General features: G+C 40.5%; 6 protein-coding genes across 7 annotated transcripts; 3 read left to right on the top strand and 3 right to left on the bottom strand.

Annotated features, from left to right (window-relative positions):
• Positions 1 to 10: 10 nt before the first annotated feature.
• Positions 11 to 2897, top strand: LOC121188380 (NFKB activating protein). 2 transcript variants are annotated; one of them, XM_041048113.1, is made up of 8 exons: positions 11 to 633; positions 1107 to 1187; positions 1287 to 1351; positions 1444 to 1539; positions 1627 to 1669; positions 1755 to 1955; positions 2149 to 2298; positions 2464 to 2897. In XM_041048113.1, the coding sequence occupies exons 1-8, from the start codon at positions 185 to 187 to the stop codon at positions 2636 to 2638; spliced, it is 1260 nt and encodes a 419-aa protein (XP_040904047.1). In that variant the 5' UTR covers positions 11 to 184; the 3' UTR covers positions 2639 to 2897. The 2 variants fall into 2 exon arrangements, with proteins under 2 accessions (XP_040904047.1, XP_040904046.1); XM_041048112.1 differs by having other exon boundaries at positions 12 to 633; positions 1441 to 1539.
• Positions 2898 to 3853: 956 nt separating this feature from the next.
• On the bottom strand, positions 3854 to 5198 carry ndufa1 (NADH:ubiquinone oxidoreductase subunit A1). The gene is made up of 3 exons (XM_041048281.1): positions 4952 to 5198; positions 4702 to 4791; positions 3854 to 4021 (listed from the first exon to the last, which is right to left on the bottom strand). Exons 1-3 carry the CDS (start codon positions 5051 to 5053, stop codon positions 4001 to 4003), a joined length of 213 nt encoding a protein of 70 aa, XP_040904215.1. The 5' UTR covers positions 5054 to 5198; the 3' UTR covers positions 3854 to 4000.
• A 585-nt stretch (positions 5199 to 5783) lies between these two features.
• Positions 5784 to 8958, top strand: upf3b (UPF3B regulator of nonsense mediated mRNA decay). The gene is made up of 10 exons (XM_041048894.1): positions 5784 to 6020; positions 6279 to 6385; positions 6472 to 6578; positions 6666 to 6764; positions 7036 to 7146; positions 7261 to 7304; positions 7403 to 7591; positions 7684 to 7841; positions 7928 to 8255; positions 8347 to 8958. The coding sequence occupies exons 1-10, from the start codon at positions 5910 to 5912 to the stop codon at positions 8488 to 8490; spliced, it is 1398 nt and encodes a 465-aa protein (XP_040904828.1). The 5' UTR covers positions 5784 to 5909; the 3' UTR covers positions 8491 to 8958.
• Positions 8959 to 10195: 1237 nt separating this feature from the next.
• rpl39 (ribosomal protein L39) lies at positions 10196 to 13063 on the top strand. The gene is made up of 3 exons (XM_041048500.1): positions 10196 to 10263; positions 10585 to 10688; positions 12874 to 13063. The coding sequence occupies exons 1-3, from the start codon at positions 10261 to 10263 to the stop codon at positions 12920 to 12922; spliced, it is 156 nt and encodes a 51-aa protein (XP_040904434.1). The 5' UTR covers positions 10196 to 10260; the 3' UTR covers positions 12923 to 13063.
• Positions 12816 to 15404, bottom strand: sowahd (sosondowah ankyrin repeat domain family d). The gene is made up of 2 exons (XM_041048499.1): positions 15207 to 15404; positions 12816 to 14964 (listed from the first exon to the last, which is right to left on the bottom strand). The coding sequence occupies exon 2, from the start codon at positions 14837 to 14839 to the stop codon at positions 13847 to 13849; it is 993 nt and encodes a 330-aa protein (XP_040904433.1). The 5' UTR covers positions 14840 to 14964; positions 15207 to 15404; the 3' UTR covers positions 12816 to 13846.
• A 184-nt stretch (positions 15405 to 15588) lies between these two features.
• On the bottom strand, positions 15589 to 18265 carry pttg1 (PTTG1 regulator of sister chromatid separation, securin). The gene is made up of 6 exons (XM_041048412.1): positions 18133 to 18265; positions 17043 to 17135; positions 16800 to 16939; positions 16600 to 16681; positions 16177 to 16338; positions 15589 to 15733 (listed from the first exon to the last, which is right to left on the bottom strand). Exons 2-6 carry the CDS (start codon positions 17128 to 17130, stop codon positions 15651 to 15653), a joined length of 555 nt encoding a protein of 184 aa, XP_040904346.1. The 5' UTR covers positions 17131 to 17135; positions 18133 to 18265; the 3' UTR covers positions 15589 to 15650.
• Between the last annotated feature and the right edge of the window lie 1596 nt (positions 18266 to 19861).

The raw sequence follows: 19861 nt of genomic DNA on the forward strand, positions 1-19861 counted from the left end.
CTATCACATGGTTTAGAGGACACGGTTTCTATTTGGGGACGGACGCTTACTTTGCTTGCGTACATCAGAAAAGAGACGAAACATGGACGCAGTTTGTTGATTGCTCCACCAATTTGCCTATAAACATAGTTTTATCCATTTAATCTGTAGTTTCTGTCGTTTAAGGCCAAACCAGTCGGTCGGTATGCCTCTGTCGGATCGGTCGAGCTCTGACGGCGGCGGGGGGCCTCGGAGTCCTCGGGCCCGGAGACCACGGACTCGCTCCCGTAGCCGCCATCGTAGCGATAGCCGCGAACGGAGCCTGTCCCCGGACAGCTTTGGGCCCAAACTCCCGAAGCCGCGGAACCGGGAGAGGGAACGCGAGGAGAGGGAGCGTCGATTCCGAGAGGCGAGAAATATCAGACGAATCCGTATTGGAAGCCCCCGCCGCAGTCGGTCCCGTTCTAGGTCCAGATCCAGGTCTAGGTCTAGGTCCAGGGAGCGTCACAACAACAACACAAACAACAGCAGTCACAACCACTGGTCCGAGCAGCGGGACGCTCCAGGAAAGCACGGCAGCTTTAAAGATGAATACTACTACGAACAGCAGCGGGACGACGCTCAGAGACAGAGACAAGAGGCCTTCATCGCCAGGTAAGATTCACAAAAGACAGATAAGAGAATTACTGGTCAAAATTAAAGCAGCAGAAGTCCACAAATCTAAAGTGGGTCAAGCTCCAAAAAGTGTTGGGGCCTACAGTTCCCATGATCCAACACTTTTTTCTGCCAGGTGATATTAATGTCTTTTTTAACGGTCAGTTTGTAAAACAGGCCATTTCATTAAATATACGTCCTGAGATAACAATGACAATGCAGAGTACTGAGAAATGAAAAAAACACTTAATCAGACAGACAGCTAAAAGACTTAGAATATTAAGTTTATAATAATATAAAACAGAGAAAATCAATCAATTCTTGGAAGTGTTGTATGTGTCCCACATTCTTAACATTTTTTTTTTGCTCTTAACTACTGTGTTTCTGTGTCACAAACTACTGTGTTTATTTCAACCAATGACACAGACAGTTATTTGTTTAGACTACAGCATTTGTCTGTCTGTGCGTCACAGGCGTCTGCAAGAGAGGGAGAGGATCGGCGAGTTAGGTTGTCCTGAAGTTTGGGGATATTCACCAAGAGTGAAAGAACCAGAGTAAGTCAAGAATCTCTCCACTATAACAGCATGTTCATTGTGTGATATTGTGTTTGGAGAAGTACGATGATCACCTCTCTCTTATTTTGTTTCTTTCAGCTCTGATGAATTCACACCAGTTGAAGAAGATGAGAAAAACAGCAGCTCAGAGTCAAGCTCAGAAGGTGCAGCTCACGCAGTGCTTGAACATGAATAAATTGCAGTGACATGGTGTATTGTCTGAATTTACACAGAATCCCGTCTCTCTCATTAGCAGAAGAAAAGAAGAAGAAAAAGAAGAAGAAGAAGAAATCCAAGAAAAGAAAGAACAAAAAGCACTCAGAGGACAGTGAGCTGGAATCAGAATCAGATGGTAAGATAGTCTTAAGTATATTTGTTTAAAAAATACATTCAGCTTAACCGGATTTCCAAGCTGAACTGTCCTGTTTTTATCTTCCAGAAGAAGAAATAAAGAAGAAGAAAAAGAAAAAGAAGAGCAAAAAGTAAGTGCGAATATGTAGCTACATGACTGCTTCAGTCACACAGAATGGGACGTGGTGACTAACCAAACATCATGTTTCCTAACAGGTCCAAGAAGTCCAAGAAGAAGAAGGCGAAGAAGAGTCGTAAGGAGTCCAGCGACTCCAGCAGCGTGGAGTCAGAGGAGGAGGAGGAGGAGGAAGAGGATATCAGTGGGGTGATGTGGGTTGAGAAAACCTGCATGGACGAGCACTTGGTCGGCCCCGAAGCGCCGCTCACCCACATGTCCCAGGACGACAGGCCTTTGGAGTGAGTTTGTCTGACATTCACATGTCTAGTGACCTTACTAGTCACTAGTACAAAATGTAGGGAGAGAATGTTTTGGCCTTTTTGCTTTAAAAACTAAGCAGTTAATTATGATTTTATTTTGTTTTCTACATCGACGACTCTTAAATTCAATCGATCCTGCTTGTTTGACAAATGTATTTTTCTCTTCCTCCAGTTTTGGTCACGCACTGTTGCCAGGTGAAGGTGCTGCGATGGCGGAGTATGTGAAAGCAGGCAAACGTATCCCGAGAAGAGGAGAGATCGGTCTCACCAGTGATGAGATCGCAAACTTTGAGAAGTCTGGTTACGTGATGAGCGGCAGCAGGTACACAAAGATTAAGATTCCTCTTACATGTATATATAGATAAGTATTTATTGATCATAGTAATTTTCTATTTCAAACCACAGTTCACTAAAACAAGGCTGATGGTAAAGAGACATCCGTCTGTTCTTCTGTAATACTGACAAATTTCCACATGTAACCCTGCAGACATCGTCGTATGGAGGCCGTGCGTCTGAGAAAGGAAAACCAGATCTACAGCGCAGACGAGAAGAGAGCTCTGGCATCTTTCAACCAGGAAGAAAGGAGGAAGAGAGAGAGCAAGATCCTGTCAAGCTTTAGGGAAATGGTGTACAGGAAAACCAAAGGCAAGGAAGAGAAGTGAAAGTCATGTTTCCACAGTTTTCTTTCAGATCACCTTTACTTTTTTTTCCTGTGACCTCAGTTTTAGGGTAATGTACAGTTTGGGTTTTAACTGTAAAGAAATGTGTATAAGTGAGAGTCTGACAAGTGTTAAGTTGTGTTATTTGTCTCTATCCTGTTTATTTACTGGAACTAGTCTTTAATTTCCATCTGTTCAAACATTATTTTCTTCTGTAAATTTTACGTGTAATCAGAACAGTAAATAAATTTTCATTACCAAGTCTTCTGGTTTTTGCATTTCTTATTAATGTCCTGTTCTCAGGTGCAATTCTACTTTTCAGTTATTCTATTATCTTTAATTAGATCACTAGTTCCTAACTTCGTGTGGCTTGTGACTCGCTAAAATGTCAGTTTGTGACCCAGAGTTATCGGTTTTCTGTGGGTTGTGACCAGGCCAACCAAAAAAATGACAAGAGTCCCAGTTTAATATTTAGAAGTCAGGAGAGATTTTTTTAAAAATACAGTAATTAATAAAAGCAAACAATTAGGGAAATGTCAGGGAAAAATCTTTCTATAATTTTATGTAGCCTGAATGTTTTTTTTCTGCTTTATCATCTGTTAGCATCTGTTTTGTGACTTCTCAGATTCATCTTTAATTTCCTCAGAAGGTCCTAAAACTCAGGTTGATTAATATGTAATTTTAGGATTGATCAATTTTTAGTCCATTAAATGCCAAAAATGTTCTTCACAACTTCTCAAAACCAGAAGTTGTCTTCAAATGTCTTTTATCTGTCGAACAGTCCAAAGCTCAGAGATGTTTAAGTGATAATGGTATAAAATACAGAAAAGCAGAAAGTCCCCACATTTGAGAAGCAATTTTTTTTTAAACGATTACTGGATTATCAGTGTAGCCGTTTTCTGTAGTTTTCTGTCAATCAACTAACTGATTAATCAACCACTTGTTTCATCTTAGCCAAGCAGGTAGAAGCATCCACTGTGAGTTTTCTCGGTTGACTGATGCTTTTAAGACCAGGATGAGACATTTAAGATTCGATAGCCATGATTCCACACAGCATCGAGTCTCATAACAGATATTGATAAATTCCTCCACTACAACATTGGATTATCACCTGTACACGTGATACACCATCTACAACAGGTGTAAAACATTAGTGAGAACCCCACTCTCTTGTCTGTTGTTTTTTTAAATTCAACAAATGACCCAAGAAGCCTCAAATGATTTCCAGTATGGAACAGTTTAATTGACAACAGGGAGAACTACCTTAAAAGATCAAAAAAACAAACAGTTGAATGTTAAATATAATCTTTTAATGTACAACAAAGGACGTTTTTTTTCTCATCGGGGTCTTCATATTCCTGGTTATCAGTGGATGTTCTCAAGTCCCTGTTGAGAAAGAATAAAGGATTATCGTAGCTCCAGTCTCTGACATATTACAAGTCATTTCTAAACCAATGAACCATTAGCCAGGCTACAGCTTTTTTCAATTTTCAATGCTTTTTAATCTGTCTTCCGGACAGCCACTGGTGTACAAAAACCATGTTGCACAGACTGAGGATCCATCATAGGAACCGTGTCATCTGCTTTTTTCATAGCTCACTGATAAACTTTTGTTCAACTGCTGACACTGCTGACACATTTAGCTGGAGTTTATCACTTATACTTAATGTCAGCATTGCACGAGACTTTTTCAACATATGCTGAAAATTAAAACAGTACCTTTATGCCTCGAGGTTGCTAGTTGATTTTCATAATGTGCTTGCTGAAAACCAATTTCCACATTTTGAGTAAAAATATTTTGGGGCTGTCTAATGACCCTTTTTGTACCAGTGCGTACATGTGTCGTTACAGAGACTGTAGAGTCTGTAGTTCGTCTGTGTTATTGTTATATGTTTTTATGCATGCATACACAATACATGTTAAATGGACAAGTGGGAGACGGCCCCATCGAGAACTAGCTGAAAGGGAAATGTTTTGTTTTTTTTATCACGAAATTATGTGCTTTCTTTAGTAAATAGGCACAATACAAATTATACGATTTTTCTGCAAGAGGTTCTGACTCTCACCTTGGACTCATAGTACTGCCCTGATCCCGACACTCGCTTGTCTCTCTCCATCAGATACCAATGCCACGGAACCCGAGCGATTCTCTTCTCCTACAGGGAACACAGAAATATTTAGTTAAGTAGAATCAAATAAATTATTATCATTAATAATAACAATACTAATAGTTAATAAACGCAGCATGCTTTCACGGTTAACACTCTACTTATTAGCACGGCAGAAAGCCACATTAGCAGGCAGCATTTTCCTCACCTTTCCTCCATTGGTGAACTTGTGAATCTGTGCGGTGGCGACGCCGGGAATGATCAGACACACGGTCATTATGGCGAAGCCGGGCAGAATTTCATACCACATTTTCACAGATTTTAACTGTCAGGCGACAAGGAGCAACTCTGTGGACAACCAAGTTGCCCTGACACTACCCTTGACAGTTTATTTTGCTAAGAAGCTAACAAAATGTCGACCGTCCAGGCGACCTGTGTTCCGCCACCACAGAGCAAGAACAACACTTCCTTTCATGGTTTTTCAAAAGAAGATCTTCAGCTCTAATGAGAAGTCCATAAGCTTCATTGTTAAACTACACTTTTCTTTTGCAATTGAAGTTCTTTCTATTGAGCTTTCCGGCAGATAAATAGCATAATGCATCACAGGGCAACATAATATTTGTGTAAAATATGCACAAAGTATACCTGTCAAATAAAGAGGAAAAGGTGCAATCTCTGAGTCGAAATATACAGTGGCATTAAATAGAAACACTCAAGTAAATAACACGTACATCAAAATTATACTTAAGTACAGTAAGTACAGTACAGTAAGTAAATGTACATGGATAAAAACCACCTAAACATAGTTAAACTTGCTTTTATTTTGAAGGGCAGTCGAAAACAAGGAAGCTGTTGCTGACTTTAAAGTCATTTCGTTAAGTAAAATTAAACAAAACAACAACAAAATAGCACTTCTGTCAATTTGGCTTACTGAAGATTAAATAAAAACATATAAACAATAAATTCTAATTTTAACTTCACAGTCTACGTTTGTTTTAAGTCACAGCGCCACCCTCCGGCGTTAACGCTGAACTGCAGGCCCAACCGTCAGAGAGGAAGTTACGGTTAGTTCGTTTGCCACTAGCCGGCTAACTTGCTAAAAAAAAGTAAACAAGTCTGCGGGATGAGATTAAAATTCAACCGCGGGACAGAGTAGCTTTTCAGCCATGAAGGAAGACAAGGAAAACACTCGACCGAAGGAGAAAAAAGTGGAAATAAAGTGTGAAGATGGAGAAAAGATGGAGAAGTCCAAAGAAAAGAAAGAGGCCATGACAAAGGTAAAACTTGCTAGCTACGTTAGCTTTTGTTGCTACAAACCAGTCAGTTGTGGTTACTAGTAATAGTTTTATGAATAACGGCATGCTTTTTTTGCTTGCCATGTTTGTGTCGGATTTAACATGTAGAGCTTACTTTGTAAATTGTATTGTAAATTGAAACCAGACGAACTGCCACCCAATTTTAAGTTAACACTAGCCAGTTGTTTCTCTTTTTCCCAGCTGTGCTAATGTCCTAAATTGTCTCTAATCTCTTCCCAGATTGTGATCAGGCGATTACCACCAAGTCTGACCAAGGAGGAGCTGGAGGAGCAGCTACAACCGCTCCCAGAACTGGACTACATGGAGTTTTTCTCCAACGACACCAGGTGAATTGACGTTAAAGATCATTATTTAAAGAATTCTACCAGATCCTCCCATAGATTAACCTGACATGATTTTTCTGTCCTTGCAGCCTTTACCCTCACCTCTTTGCAAGGGCATACATCAATTTCAAAAATCAGGATGATATAGTCCTATTCAGAGATCGATTTGATGGATATGTGTTCATTGACAGCAAAGGTATGTGGGGAATTAAATAAGAGTTTAATAAACAAACATAATGATTTTCTTAGTAAGGAACTGAGACTTCATGCTTGTCCACAACAGGACAGGAGTATCCTGCCATTGTCGAGTTTGCACCCTTTCAAAAGACTGCCAAGAAAAGAAGTAAGAAAAAGGATGCAAAGTGTGGAACAATTGCTGAAGGTAAAGATATTTGCTAATATTTAAAAGGAATGAGCATCTTTGTCCCATTGAAATAAAGAAATTTGATTCAATGAGGATTTAACTTTACTTTCTTAACATTCAATATTTGATTTGTCATTTTAATAAGTAAGTCAGGAACAACAGCTTTGATTAATGTTAATGGTTGTTTTATGTAATCTTATATCTCACATCAGCTGTCCTTAAGTTCATATAAAGCTACAGAGAAGTGGGGTTGGAAGCAGCAGTTTATCTGTATGTCATTTTCTTTAAGATCCTGATTACAAGAAGTTTCTGGAATATTATAATGGAGATGAAGAAAAGTTGACATCAACACCTGAGACCCTGTTGGAAGAGATTGAGGCAAAATCAAAGGAACTTGTAGGTATGTTAACAGTGTCTTAAATGATAAAGGTGCACCTGAAACATCATTGTATATGTATTAAAATCGACACAGTGCTGGAGGAATAATGAAAACATACCTTTTTCTTCTTTCAAGCTAAAAAAACAACTCCTCTGCTGGACTTCCTGAAGAATAAACAGGTACTGTAAATGTGTACACTGGCACAGAAGTGTGGTGTTCTATAATGTTAAATTGCATGATGAAGAGTGAACTCATTTTCTGTTTTCATACCATACAGAGACTCAGGGAGGAAAAGAAAGAAGAGAGGAGGAGAAGGGAGCTTGAACGCAAGCGTCTGCGGGATGAGGAGCGTCGTAAGTGGAGGGAGGAGGAGAGAAGGAAGCGTAAAGAAGCTGAGAAGATGAAGAGACTTGAGAAACCGCTAGAGAAGGACAAGGACCAAGTTAAAGAAGAACCAAAAATCAAGGTGTGTGTGCTGCAGTGGATTGACGCAGTTTGAAAACAGGGTGTAATTTCCAGTAACTCATTGTGATTTTGGAATTATTTTCAACTGTGTAGCTCCTGAGGAAGCCAGACAGAGGTGATGATGCTGATCCTGAGAAACCCAAGGAAAAAGCCAAGAAACCAGAGAAGCCAAATAAAGAGGAAAGGTCCTTGGGGACTGCTGATCATAAGAGGCGTCAGAACATTGAAAATAAAGAGGATCGAGGAAGGAAGTAAGTTTCTTCAGTCATATTTTTTTTGAAAGCATGTTGCTTACATTGAACTAAATACTTAAACAGGTTTTCTGCTTTATACAAAGAGCGGACGATGACGGGCGGAAGGAGTTCAGGGAGCGTGACACAGATCGAGATAGAGAGCGCGAACGGGAACGGGAGAAGGAGCGGCGGCAGAGAGAGAAGGAGCGCATAAGGCGTCAGGACGAAGATCGACGGAGAAGGAGGGAGCGGCAGGATGGAGAGAACACTTGCAGGAAGCGAGAGGAGGAGGTGAAAAAAGAAAAGGAGCGTGCCCTGGAGAAGAAAAAGGGTGAAAACACTGGAGACTCAACTCACTCTGAGAGGCCGGAGAAGCTTGCCAAAGACAACAAGAGGGAGGATGGTGGCAAAAGAGAGCGACTACGAAATAAGGTAACAACTCTGGACGTTCAAGTTAACCAGTAATTTCTCATCATTTCTTGCTTTTTAGTATTTCTCATAGTGCTGCTCGTTTGTGCTCCAGGATCGGCCTGCTATTCAGCTGTACCAGCCAGGGGCCAGAAGCCGCAATCGAACCACAGGTGGAGGAGGAGGAACTGAATCCAACTCTGCTGACAGGAAGCCAGATACTGAGACCAAGAAACTGGCTGACAAAGGAGATGACTGAGCAGATTTCTACTTATGGCATTTTGTTTGGTAAAGAGAGGGGAGACAGGCCTGTGAGGCTCAGAGCAGTGATGTGGTGCCTCAGGGCGACGTGCACTGCAGCTGAAGCAAGGCTACATCTGGCTCTCCCAGTCTCAGAGGCAGAGTTGTGATGGTGGAGCCTCTTAGTGCCTGAATGTGACCCTCTTTTAGTTTTATTTGTTAGGAAAGGTGACAGTAACCTTTGGAAAGAGTTTGGCAGTAGGGCACATTAGGTGAAGCCAAAGCTTTCTTGGTTCATGTGAACTCAAAGTGGCCTTATTTCAGTATTGTTTCTCTGATGGAAAGTGTTCACACTGCAAACATTGGCTTTTAACTTGTTCATCCATATCACACTCTGTAGGTATAAAAGAACTTCAGAGTTGTTTAACTTACCAATAACCCAACATGTCACCTTTGCCAAGCTAATAAATCTTGTTTCTACACTGTCTTGAAAGAGGCTTCTGTTGTAGCGTTTCCATTTTCAGGTTGAACTGCAAACATGGACATTATATCTTACTCAGCCTGGAGAGCTAGACAATCCAAATGTATGTGCAGAACTGTTATTAAAACGTTCTATGGTCCGTAAATCTAAAATAGTCTCATGGGCACAATATATATTGAAATTCATACATTCTTACAGTGACTGAGGAGAAATAGCCATTTCCGACTATACTGCCATGTGACAGCCATGCCTGCATGCAGACTTCAGTCAGGGTGATCAGCCTGTGGCCTTCCCCCTTTTCTAATCTGAAACACCCCTCAAACATTCATCTGTGATGCACTAAACCAAACACAGCACGAAAACATGTCTATCGTTGATGCTAACATTCAGTAGCCACTTTTGATTGGAAATAAAACAGGTCTTTGTTTAAGCTTATGTGTCGTTTATTTTCTGGTGGAGAATTTCTCAGGCTTGAAATAAAGAAAACTGAGTTTTTATTATTTATACTTATGTATATATACGTTATTTACAATTAAACTTTAATTATTAACTAAAATTTAATGATGATAAAAGACACTGATCACCAGTCAAGGAATTATAGTAAAAGAAGATTATCATTAATCCACAGTGAAAATAGCCAGGTAACATCAAATGCTACATACACATTAATACATCGGTAAATAGTAACCCAAAACATAAGACAACACTCACAGGGAACATTGATTTTAAGTTTAAGTGTATTACTTTATTGATCCCTCAAACTGGGGAAATTTATCTCAGCATTTTACCCACACCAAGTGAACGCAACACACACAAAAGCTTACACATGCACTAGAGAGGCTGGGGCAGGGGGCTCCCTAGTAAGGCACCCCGGGAGTTGGGGTGGATCCATGCTTTGCTCAGGGGCACCACAGCCGTGGTCGCACAGGCGAGGGGGCGCATCTCCTTCACCACCACCCACTCTGTTGTGCTTGGTTGGGGAATTGAACTGGCGACCCTCTGATCTCCAGGCGGTCCAAAGTCCAAAGCTGCACTCTTTACTTGCTGCGCCACGTATTAGCATTAGTACTTAAGTAAAGGATGTGAATACTTCTTCAAACACTTGTTAGAAACTTGCTGAAGCTCGTCAGGTTATTGTCTCTATCAGACGTGTAATCACTGAGGCTGAGTGTAAACAACTCTCCAGTAGGTGTCGCTGTCTGTGGACTGCACAGCCTGTTCGCTGGTCGCTTATTGGGTAAAAGCGGCGACGTCACTTCCTTCTTTCTCTTCTACCACCGCCACAGTGGGAAAAGGACTGTGGACAAAATGGTAAATACAGAATCTTTAAACATCTGTGTCAGCAGCCATCGTAAAGCTGCCCCGATACTTAAAGTGTTAAATAAATATGTAAATGGTACCTTATAAATCTGTATGTTTGTCTGAAAGGATGAAATAATGAGCATATTAAAGCGGCTCAGCGATGCTAGCAGATAGCTTCTCTGCGGTGCTACGCATGTTGGGCTCAGTTTTACTTTCTTACTGTGAAGTTCGCTTACTGTAAATGATTTAAACGGTAGTTTGAAGACAGAGAGACAGATTTTGGTAGAATCGTTGTTTCCAGGTGTTAATTTCGGTCTTTGTTGTTCTTAGTCGTCCCACAAGACTTTCAGGATCAAGCGTTTCCTCGCTAAGAAGCAGAAACAGAACAGGCCGATTCCTCAGTGGATCAGAATGAAGACTGGCAACAAGATCAGGTGAGTTCATAATGTTTGTGTGTGTTTTATGTAATGTGTGCCAGAGAAGATAAAAGTGCTGTGCACGGAAAGCATACAACAGCCTTTTTACTGAGTCAGTAATCTATGTAGTGACTTCAGACTGCAAAACTCAGCTGCACCTTTTCATGTAAAGATTATTATGTAGTCTGTACATTTGGACACAATATGGAGTTGGGTTTGAAGTTAATGAAAAATCTCTGTAGTTCCCTTCTTTTTACACTCATTTACCAGTTTTGTAGTTATCTAATAGAACAGCCTTATATAGCACAGTATTATTTTCAAACTTAATATTTTTAATGATCAGCTACGAGTAAGATGCCCACAGACCCTGAAGATATGAATTGTAGAAATGACTGCAGCAGTATTAAAATAAACCCTGAAGTAACCACATGTGCAAAATACAAGCCTTTTGCAGGATTTATCACTTAAAGTTTTGTCTATTATGTTTAATGTTGATTAAACAAATCATTTCAGCTGCATGCTAGATTTATTCACCCATTTTAACTCGCTTTTTGTTTTTGCTGTACACTTAACTAAGACTAATGCAGTCAGATACAAAAGACCTGTTATAAACTTTGTCTTCATGAAGGTTAAATTGTGCAGTCTCAGTTGAAGCAATTAAAGAGCCATTTAGTCAGCTTTATGCAGTGGCATATTGTGGTGCTGTTCAGTTGTAGTGGTTTATTTCTAATATTTAAGACTATTTTAAAACAATTAATGTAAACTAGTGTGTTGGTATTCTGCAGCACCACAGGCATCCAAAATTATCATTAAATTGGACATTTACGTTTTCATTGTTATCATGGTAGATTTTATTGCACAGCTGTTTGTTACAGTGCATTACTTTGGCTTGGGGGACGCAATAAACACTGCTGCAGGCACTTTTATATTCCCTTGCACAGAAGGTTCATGTCATAGATAATTGCAGCAGTAAAATTTTCACATGCATCCAAAAAGAAAACATTTCCTCAAAACTGTAGGGAGCGTTGAGGTTAAATCTTCTACTTCAGAGAGTTTGGTGTCTGTTTTAATGGCTTTTAGAAATTGCACTTGAGCACTGCGTTTCATTTCTGGGTTGTTTACATTATCATTAAGTGCAGAGATGTATGACTAAGTGACTAATGCAGGAAAGAAGCAGGAACTCCATGTCATGAAAAGCAGGTCTGCAATTGCAGCACTTCATTGCAGTAGAGTGCTGTCATTAACCCTGCTGAGAGCATCTTTCTGCTGTAGAGCTCTTACTCCTGCTCACTATGTTGGTGATGAGGAAGCTCTGTAGCTGAACATGGCACTGTTTGTTCTAACAACTGATCTGCTGACCACATTGCTTTCCTGAAGGATTTCCCTGGTTTTGGTCTACCTCTCTAATTACGATAGCTTCAGCGATTTAGTGACTGTGAGAATCGACTTAATGTCTAATTGTTTCTTCAAAGTGTGATTTACAAGTAGGTTTTAAAACATCGTGCATTCATCTAAGAATCACCATCAGTCTTCCTTGTGACATCTGTGACTGAGTATTTATTACACATCACAATTTACTCTGTGTGTGTTGTGGTTAGTTCATGGCTCCTGTAACTAGAGCAGCATCAACAGAATTTGCATGGTTTCAACTGAACCCTAAACTCTCTGTTTCCTTGTTCAAATATGTACCTTGGGCGGGGTAAATGAATCAGATGTCTTTACAGTGGCTTTACTGTATGAGCTTCCAGACCTCAGTAGTTAGAGGAGGGTTCCTCCAATGATTCTGTGACATTTCTATCTTTCAGTTCAGTATTCACCACTGAAATGAGGCTTAATTGCAAGAATTGCACAACCAACAGGCCAGAAGTGATTGCTACAAGATGCATAGGCTGCTTCATTGTCTTATCACTATTATGGAAACCACACAGCGTGCAAAGAGTACAGCTCAGGATATAGTCACTTCAAATATTATGACTACCTGTACTTTTCAAAACTGATCTCGGATCAACAGACATTTGCATGTAGTATCAGAATAAATTGATCCATCCATCCATGCCAGCCAGGGTACAGGTGGCATTTTTGGTGTGTAGAATTAAAGCCTTCAGTTGTCCTGGTGGTTTTGCCTTTGTGAACATCTAAATGTTATTTCTTTCTTTCTTTTTTTTTTTTTTTTTTTTTTTTTTTTGATGTTGCTTCATTACAGGTACAACTCCAAGAGGAGACACTGGAGGAGGACCAAGCTTGGCCTGTAAACATGAGGGTCCCTGGATCCCAGTGCCCTTCCATACCAACATCTGCCAGGACCTTCAGCTGCTGGGCCTGACCACAGGGAGGGAGCCATGTTATCTCACCATGTTTGTTAATAAAAGATCTGTGATCAGACTTGAAATGCAGTTGTTTTTCCTGTCTTTTTTTTTCTTCTTTTTTTGTCTTCAAAGTGTAGCTGAACTGTGAATTTACAGGCAAAGGGTTTTTCTGAGTCAAACCAAACATCATGTGCAGGAGTAATGCTGACACAGCTCTGTAGAAAGCACTGCTGTTCAAAAAGCCTAATGTAGTAGCAAGACAAACTATGACATGTTTACTTGAAGTTCTCAGACTGGAGAAAAACGTGGCCATGTCAGCATCTTACTAATATTTGAGCTGTTGACACAGACGGAACTGGAGCAGCAGCAGAGATTATACAGTGTTTAATGCAAAATTAAAGTTTTTAAGTGCCAGTATTTTTTAATCAAAACAGAGGACCTCACTTAGAGGATTGTGCTGGAGAAGTAGTGCAGTGATTCCCAACCTTTTTGTCTAAAGACCCCTTCAAGTGTAGCATTGTGTACTTGGTGAACCCTCATCAGTGATGGCCTCAGTGTAGACATGAGTTATCGTAACATGAGTTGTTTTCTATCTTATATTGTCTCATTTTAAGGATGTTTAGAGGTGAAAATATAAAGAATCAGAAAAAATCCCATCCCTTCGATCATCACTGTCAATCTCCATCAAGTTGTGTCTATAGCTAAAAATGTCTGCAGGTACAGCAATGACCTGCAGACATTTACCAATGACTTGGTAAGAAGGAGATGGTTGCAGTGACCTTGTAACCCCTCCACCCAGGTTGGGAACCCCTGAAGTAGTAAGATAACTGTGAAATAAGGCTGCTATTTGAAGGCTCCTTTCAAAACAAATCAGCGTTTGTTTCCAAATAACGGAAACGAGGGTAGCAGCTTTTTAAAACACCCAAATCTCCAGCTGCCACTCCATTTAGTCCAGTCAAAGGTGCTCTCTTCATCTGTCTGTGCGGCATCGACCTCATCGCATGGGGTCAAGTTCACTGCGCCGGAGCTGTTGTTGTTGACGTTTCTGTTGACATTTTGCGCACTACCGCAGCTGTGCTCATCATCCCAGGTCCCGAGCAGCTCCTTCATCTCCAGCGGGGCGTCTTCCTTCAGGTACTGCCAGGCTCTTTTCCCGTTGTAGTCCATAGCATCGATGTTGGCACCGAAGGCTCCGACCAGCAGTTTGATGACCATGTACTGGCCGTGCATACTGGCGACGTGCAACGGAGTGAGTCCGCCGCTTCCGCGCAGGTTCACATTCACAGGGATCCCCGCACTTTGGGCGTACCGCAAAAGTTTGAGCAGAGTCTCGTCCTGTCCTCTCTTGGCCAGCCAGTGCAGGACCGAGTACCCGCTGATGAAGTCCTTCCTGGATAGCAGATAGGGATCCTCGGAGATGAACTCCAGGATGGTTTCATAGTTTCCCTCCACCGCAGACAGCATCCATGCGTGCTCCATCGGATACAAAGCCCAGTCTGCGTCCTGCTCGGAGGACACGCTTTGAGCGTGTGAGGACAGTACGCTGCTAAACCCGCTGTGTGATGGGTTGCTCAAAAGCAACTCTTTGAGGTATTTTTTACGCATAGCGGGTGTGAGCGACCCTCTCTCCGAAGCCTCTCTCTGCAGTCCTCCCGGCGTGGAGCCGTCAGCGACTTCTTGCTGCCTCTGCAGCTTCGACCTACGCTGGAAAGCACTGGGCATGACCGGCATGCCATATCTGGACAGCCGCTCCACAACGGTGCCCTGTCTGACTGTCCTGCCGCCGTGGGCGTCGGCATTAGTGACAGCTGGTTCGGATCCAGTTGAGTCACTTCCAGCATCATCCGATCTGCTCTCATACATGCTGCTTGGCTCCCTCTGCACGATGAGCTCAAAGCTACTTCCTTTTATTTAGACAACACCCTGAAGATATCAGTGGCAAATTATATACTAGGAACGGTTTATTTCCTCTCCACTGGACTCTTTCCCTGCACCAAGGGAGGAAAAGGTTTTATTTTTAACATGAATATACACGTCTAAAATACTTCATGAATGCATAAATAACATTTAAAACGTCTTAAGTACAGAAAAAGCAAGTTCCTCATTTTGCAAACATTCGTATACGCGTTCGACTTATTCCCTAATCCCATAACATTTGTAAATACCAACATTTAAACTTTATTTTATCTTGACACCTGTTTGACACTGATGCCATGCGAAAGTTACTCACCTGTTCTTTGTCCAAGGTGCATACCGACACGGTAATAATAGCGTGCGCACGCACACACTCTTCAGTTGTATCTTCCAGTAAGCGTTTCAGTCCCTGTTAACACTAGGAGCAAACTGATGTTTAGAAATTGTTATTCTAAATGATTTATTCCAAATTCTGAGGCATAGATTCAAGCCGAGATTTTCCTGTCCTTCACAAGAGGAACTGAGACAAAGTTCATTCTAATCTCAGGCAAAACCAATGAGGAGAATCCCTCACATGTGACCAATGATGGACTTGAAAAAGCAGGAAGTACTAGAGTAAACATTTTCCTGCTACTTTCACAGCCAGTCACCAATTATAAACTAGCAGACTGAAGCAATGCAAATAAAGTAGACAGGGATCGATAAAACAACTTTATTTCAGTAAAAAGAAAACAGTCATAACAAAAACATGCATAAACATTCAGTCAATGACAGACTCCAGAGGAAGCTCAACAGTCAGCTCATCGAGTGTTTGAAGAAAGGCGTCCAGCTCTGAGCAATAATCTGAAGAGGAGATAGAGTACAGTTAATGATACAGTAGGTTAATGATAACTGTAGTTTCTAACCTGTGCCCCATTCTTAAAACAACTACAGTTACAGTTGCCAGACAGTAGTTGCATATTACAGAGTGCTGAAAGTCATTTTTCAAATTTGGCTCTTATTTTGTAAATTTGGCCTTCTTTCATATCAGGAGAATTTTTGTGGTTGAAAAAAAAAAAAAAAAAAAAAAAAAACTACTAATTTCAGACAAAGTGGTTCCAAATGAAACCTTCACAGAAACCTGTATTATCCACAGAAACTGGATTTTTTTTATGTATTTATATTTGTAGATGTTGTGATGTAAAATTGCATATACTGTCACTGAAGTTTATTCACACCACCCACAACTATGCTTCACTGCATTAAACAGACAGTGTGTGAATGCAGCCTGTATAGGACCTTGATACCTGAACGTCTTGGCATCTTTTCAGGTGACAGGTTTGGGAGAGGATCCAACTTTTCCAGGTCATCCTCACACAGATGTGGAGTTTCTGGGAAACAGGCTAGTCCAGGCAGAGCAAAGCCACTGAGAGGAACCAAATCTTCAGGTATGCTGTATTTCTCAAACTCTGGGGTAGGAATCAAAGAAAGAAAATGAAGTCGAAGAAACCAAAGCCAATATGATGCTGCAGAGGGATTTACAAATTATGCCATTTCTGATTGAGCAGCATTTTACAGCTAATTCCCATACCTGAAATGTGACTGCACAGTTGATAGTGTCATTTGGACTAATCTATAGAGTTATATTACTGTAAAATATGACCTTTGGTGGCATCAAAAGGAAAACAAGGATAACTGTGAGAACTCTTACTACTGAAGGCATCAGTTACCTAGTGGGTCATAAGGGATAAACTTCTCAATTTCTGGATATTCCTCCACTTTGGAGTGAGGAGCAGGTTTGACTTTAGTTTCCTGTGGGAAATGAAATATTGCATTAGCTCAGGTGTAGTTTGAGGAATAGAGCAAAGAGGTCATGCTTCACAGCCTGATATTAAATTCAGACTGTGACTCTGTTAAGGGCTTATCCAACCTGTGGCTTTAGGACTTTCTTCTCTTGTGTGTTGATTGCAGGGGTTGAGATTTTTTTGTTGACAGTACCAAAAGCCTTACGGCCAGATGGCAGAGGAGTGTTTAAGGTTTTGGCAATCATTGGAGATTTCAAAAGTTTCTCTGGTGGGAAAAAGAACACAGATTAAATATTTCTGCACAGACTAGTATTACTGCTAGAAGGAAAAATAAAATAAATCAGAGTACAACGTTAGCTTTTTCATACCCGGAGCCGACTGAAGTCGCTGTCGCATCTTATGTGTAGGTGCATGAAGACATGCATTTTCCCGCTCTGCAAAGATTATGTTGGCCATTGTATCTGAAAACATAAGCTGATATTAGCTACTGCAACACAACAAAATCCATCACTAATGAAGAGACATTTTGACCTGTAGCCAGAAGAGCTCAGTCTTTACAAAGGTAATGGCTGTATTAGGCTAATATATGTGTGTGTGTGTGTGTGTGTGTGTGTATATTATATATATAAGTGTGTATATACGTATGTATATACGTATGTATATACGTATGTATGTATGTATGTATGTATGTATGTGTATATATATAAAAAATACTGGAAAAGTCCCTTCCAGTGGATCAGGTCATGTGAAATGAAAACTTGAGTTCACCAGACGGGGATGCGATTTGATTGAGTCATGTAATGTTAGGTCTAGGTTATAATAGCCACTATGGCTGGTAGCCAGCCTGTATTTACTCAACATCTGACCTCCAACATTCAAGTAACAGTACAGCGCACTGATACTAATGGCCAACCTGGCAGAGCTGCAGAACTTAATAGTTGTGGGTAGCTAACATTAGTAGCTGCCCACTGAAATACAAACCGCTGAAATACAAGCTTGCTGCCTCCCTGCCTTTATCCTCTGTCTTTTTGGTTTAACATTTTAATTTCATTTTACTCTGCTACCTTGCTGTGCCCTGTCTTTAGCACAGTTTAATTAGGGTTAGTTAGACTTTTGGCAGCGAGTAAAGAAACGTTACACAAAAATCTGTGTGACTTTTGCAAACATAACGCAACGTTTGTTAGCTAACTGTGAGCTAGCCAGCATCATACGGTTAACGCCACTTCAGAAGAGGATAATTAGCTACCGTGTTTTCAAAAAAAAGTAGTTCAGGACTAGTTAAAGAGCTAATTAAAAGGTTAGCTTCGATTGGCTTACAGTCAGTTTAATTCCGTTACCGAATATCGGCTAGTTAACATTAATCGCGTCGCGTCTGCGCTGGCTAATAAAACTTACTAGTATGAGGTAAAAGTGCTAAGAAATGTAACAATATCTTTAATATACCGCTGTTAACTTTACCTTATCTGTGCTGAAAGGCTTGTTGCTCCTTGTTGAGAGACTAGGAGGTTATTTTCATTTAAAGCTGTAATGTTGACAACCGACCGCGGCTCCTTTTTAAATTCGCTGCCTTCGTCCTATTGGTTGCTGTAACACACCAGGACTTCAATGGGCGTTTCCCGAGTGATATTCCTATTAAATGTATATCATTATCCTTAATAATACGCACTACATATAGCTAAAACATAGGTAAATAAATAATGATACGACCTAAGTATTTGAGAATTTTGTCCTCGCAGTTTATCGACCATCAAAGCTCTTTCTACACTTTTTTTGTTAAAAAAAAAAACATCAAAACTTTATTAACCACATAAACATAACATTTTACACCCAAAAAGGAAGTTGTATCAATAGGCACCAGACAGAGCTAAATAATAGTCCCGTTAAGAGGAAAATATAGACGGATCAAAAAAAAAAAACAAAAAACTTAAAACTAAAAATTAACAAGCACCACACATTAGCAGCAACAACTTGGCTCATTAGCAGCTGGCTCACTTGTAAATAAGCTGCAACAACATGTTTGTTGTAGACATGACTGTGAACATATAACTGGTTGCTTCTTCCATTCAGTGCAGTGGACTGTAAGGAACAATAGGGTGATGTGTAGTAAAGTGCACAGTCATTATTGTGCATGTAGCATTCTCTGTGGTGAGGACAGAGTTGGTCTTTTTTTTTTTTTTTTTTAATTTTATTGATTCCTCCTGGGGAAATTACTAAGTGAACGAAAACACAGGAGTTGGGGTCGATCGGTGCCTTGCTCAGGGACACCACAGGCAAGGGAGGCGCGTCTCCTTCAGCACCACCGTATCCATTTTTTTGCGCTTGGTTGAGGGATCGAACCCACGACCCTCCGATCTCAGGCCGGTCCAAAGTCCAAAACCACGTGTTATTACAATACATGGGATAGCTTCTGCTATCTGTGCTGTGGCCATCATTTTATCATTTAAATTTTAACAGAAATTGTCAACCTGTCACTGGTGTTCACACAGTGTTTACATTTGATTAAGAAATTTATTTTCTCTACCCAGTGCTTCTGTTGCATGGAGCATGTGATGGAACAAGAATTTCGCTGAAAATCAGTGAAAGCAGATATACACTGGTCAGCAATATATATGACTTGTGTTAATGCAGAATATGTTGTAGTGCCACAAGCCTTACCTACATACCGTACTGTACATTGTTGTGGTGTTTCCAGTAACTAATAAATAAGGTCTGTAAACAATATGCTGTATGCAATGTAGATAATAAATGTAACAACTCAGAAAATATAAAGTATGATTACACGATACAGAATTATGTGATAGTCCAAAAATCATGCAGAAAGCAAGAATGGGAGACCATCAAGTTGATCAAAAACAAATTATTATACAATTGTTCTAGTTAATTAATCTTAAACGTGCGACGGAGTGTCGGAAATTCCAACTAGTTCAGACCACCATTTTTGGTTTTGCTACTTGCTTCTAAATAATCATTAGTTCATTGACTGCGGTTCACGGCCATCCTCACAGGACGAGACCATGCGGGCACCCTGTGGGGGAGCTCAGTGGCTAGTACTCATTTAATCATGATCACTGCAAAACATGAGCCGGTGGGAATCCGGCGTAATTTTAATTTATAGTTGTCGTTACTTAACAACTTTCCGTATATGCAAATTTATCAAAATATTCGACTAGATAATGCGTAAAATAGC

Source organism: Toxotes jaculatrix, chromosome 10 (assembly GCF_017976425.1).
Source record: "Toxotes jaculatrix isolate fToxJac2 chromosome 10, fToxJac2.pri, whole genome shotgun sequence".
NCBI classification, from domain to species: domain Eukaryota; kingdom Metazoa; phylum Chordata; class Actinopteri; family Toxotidae; genus Toxotes; species Toxotes jaculatrix.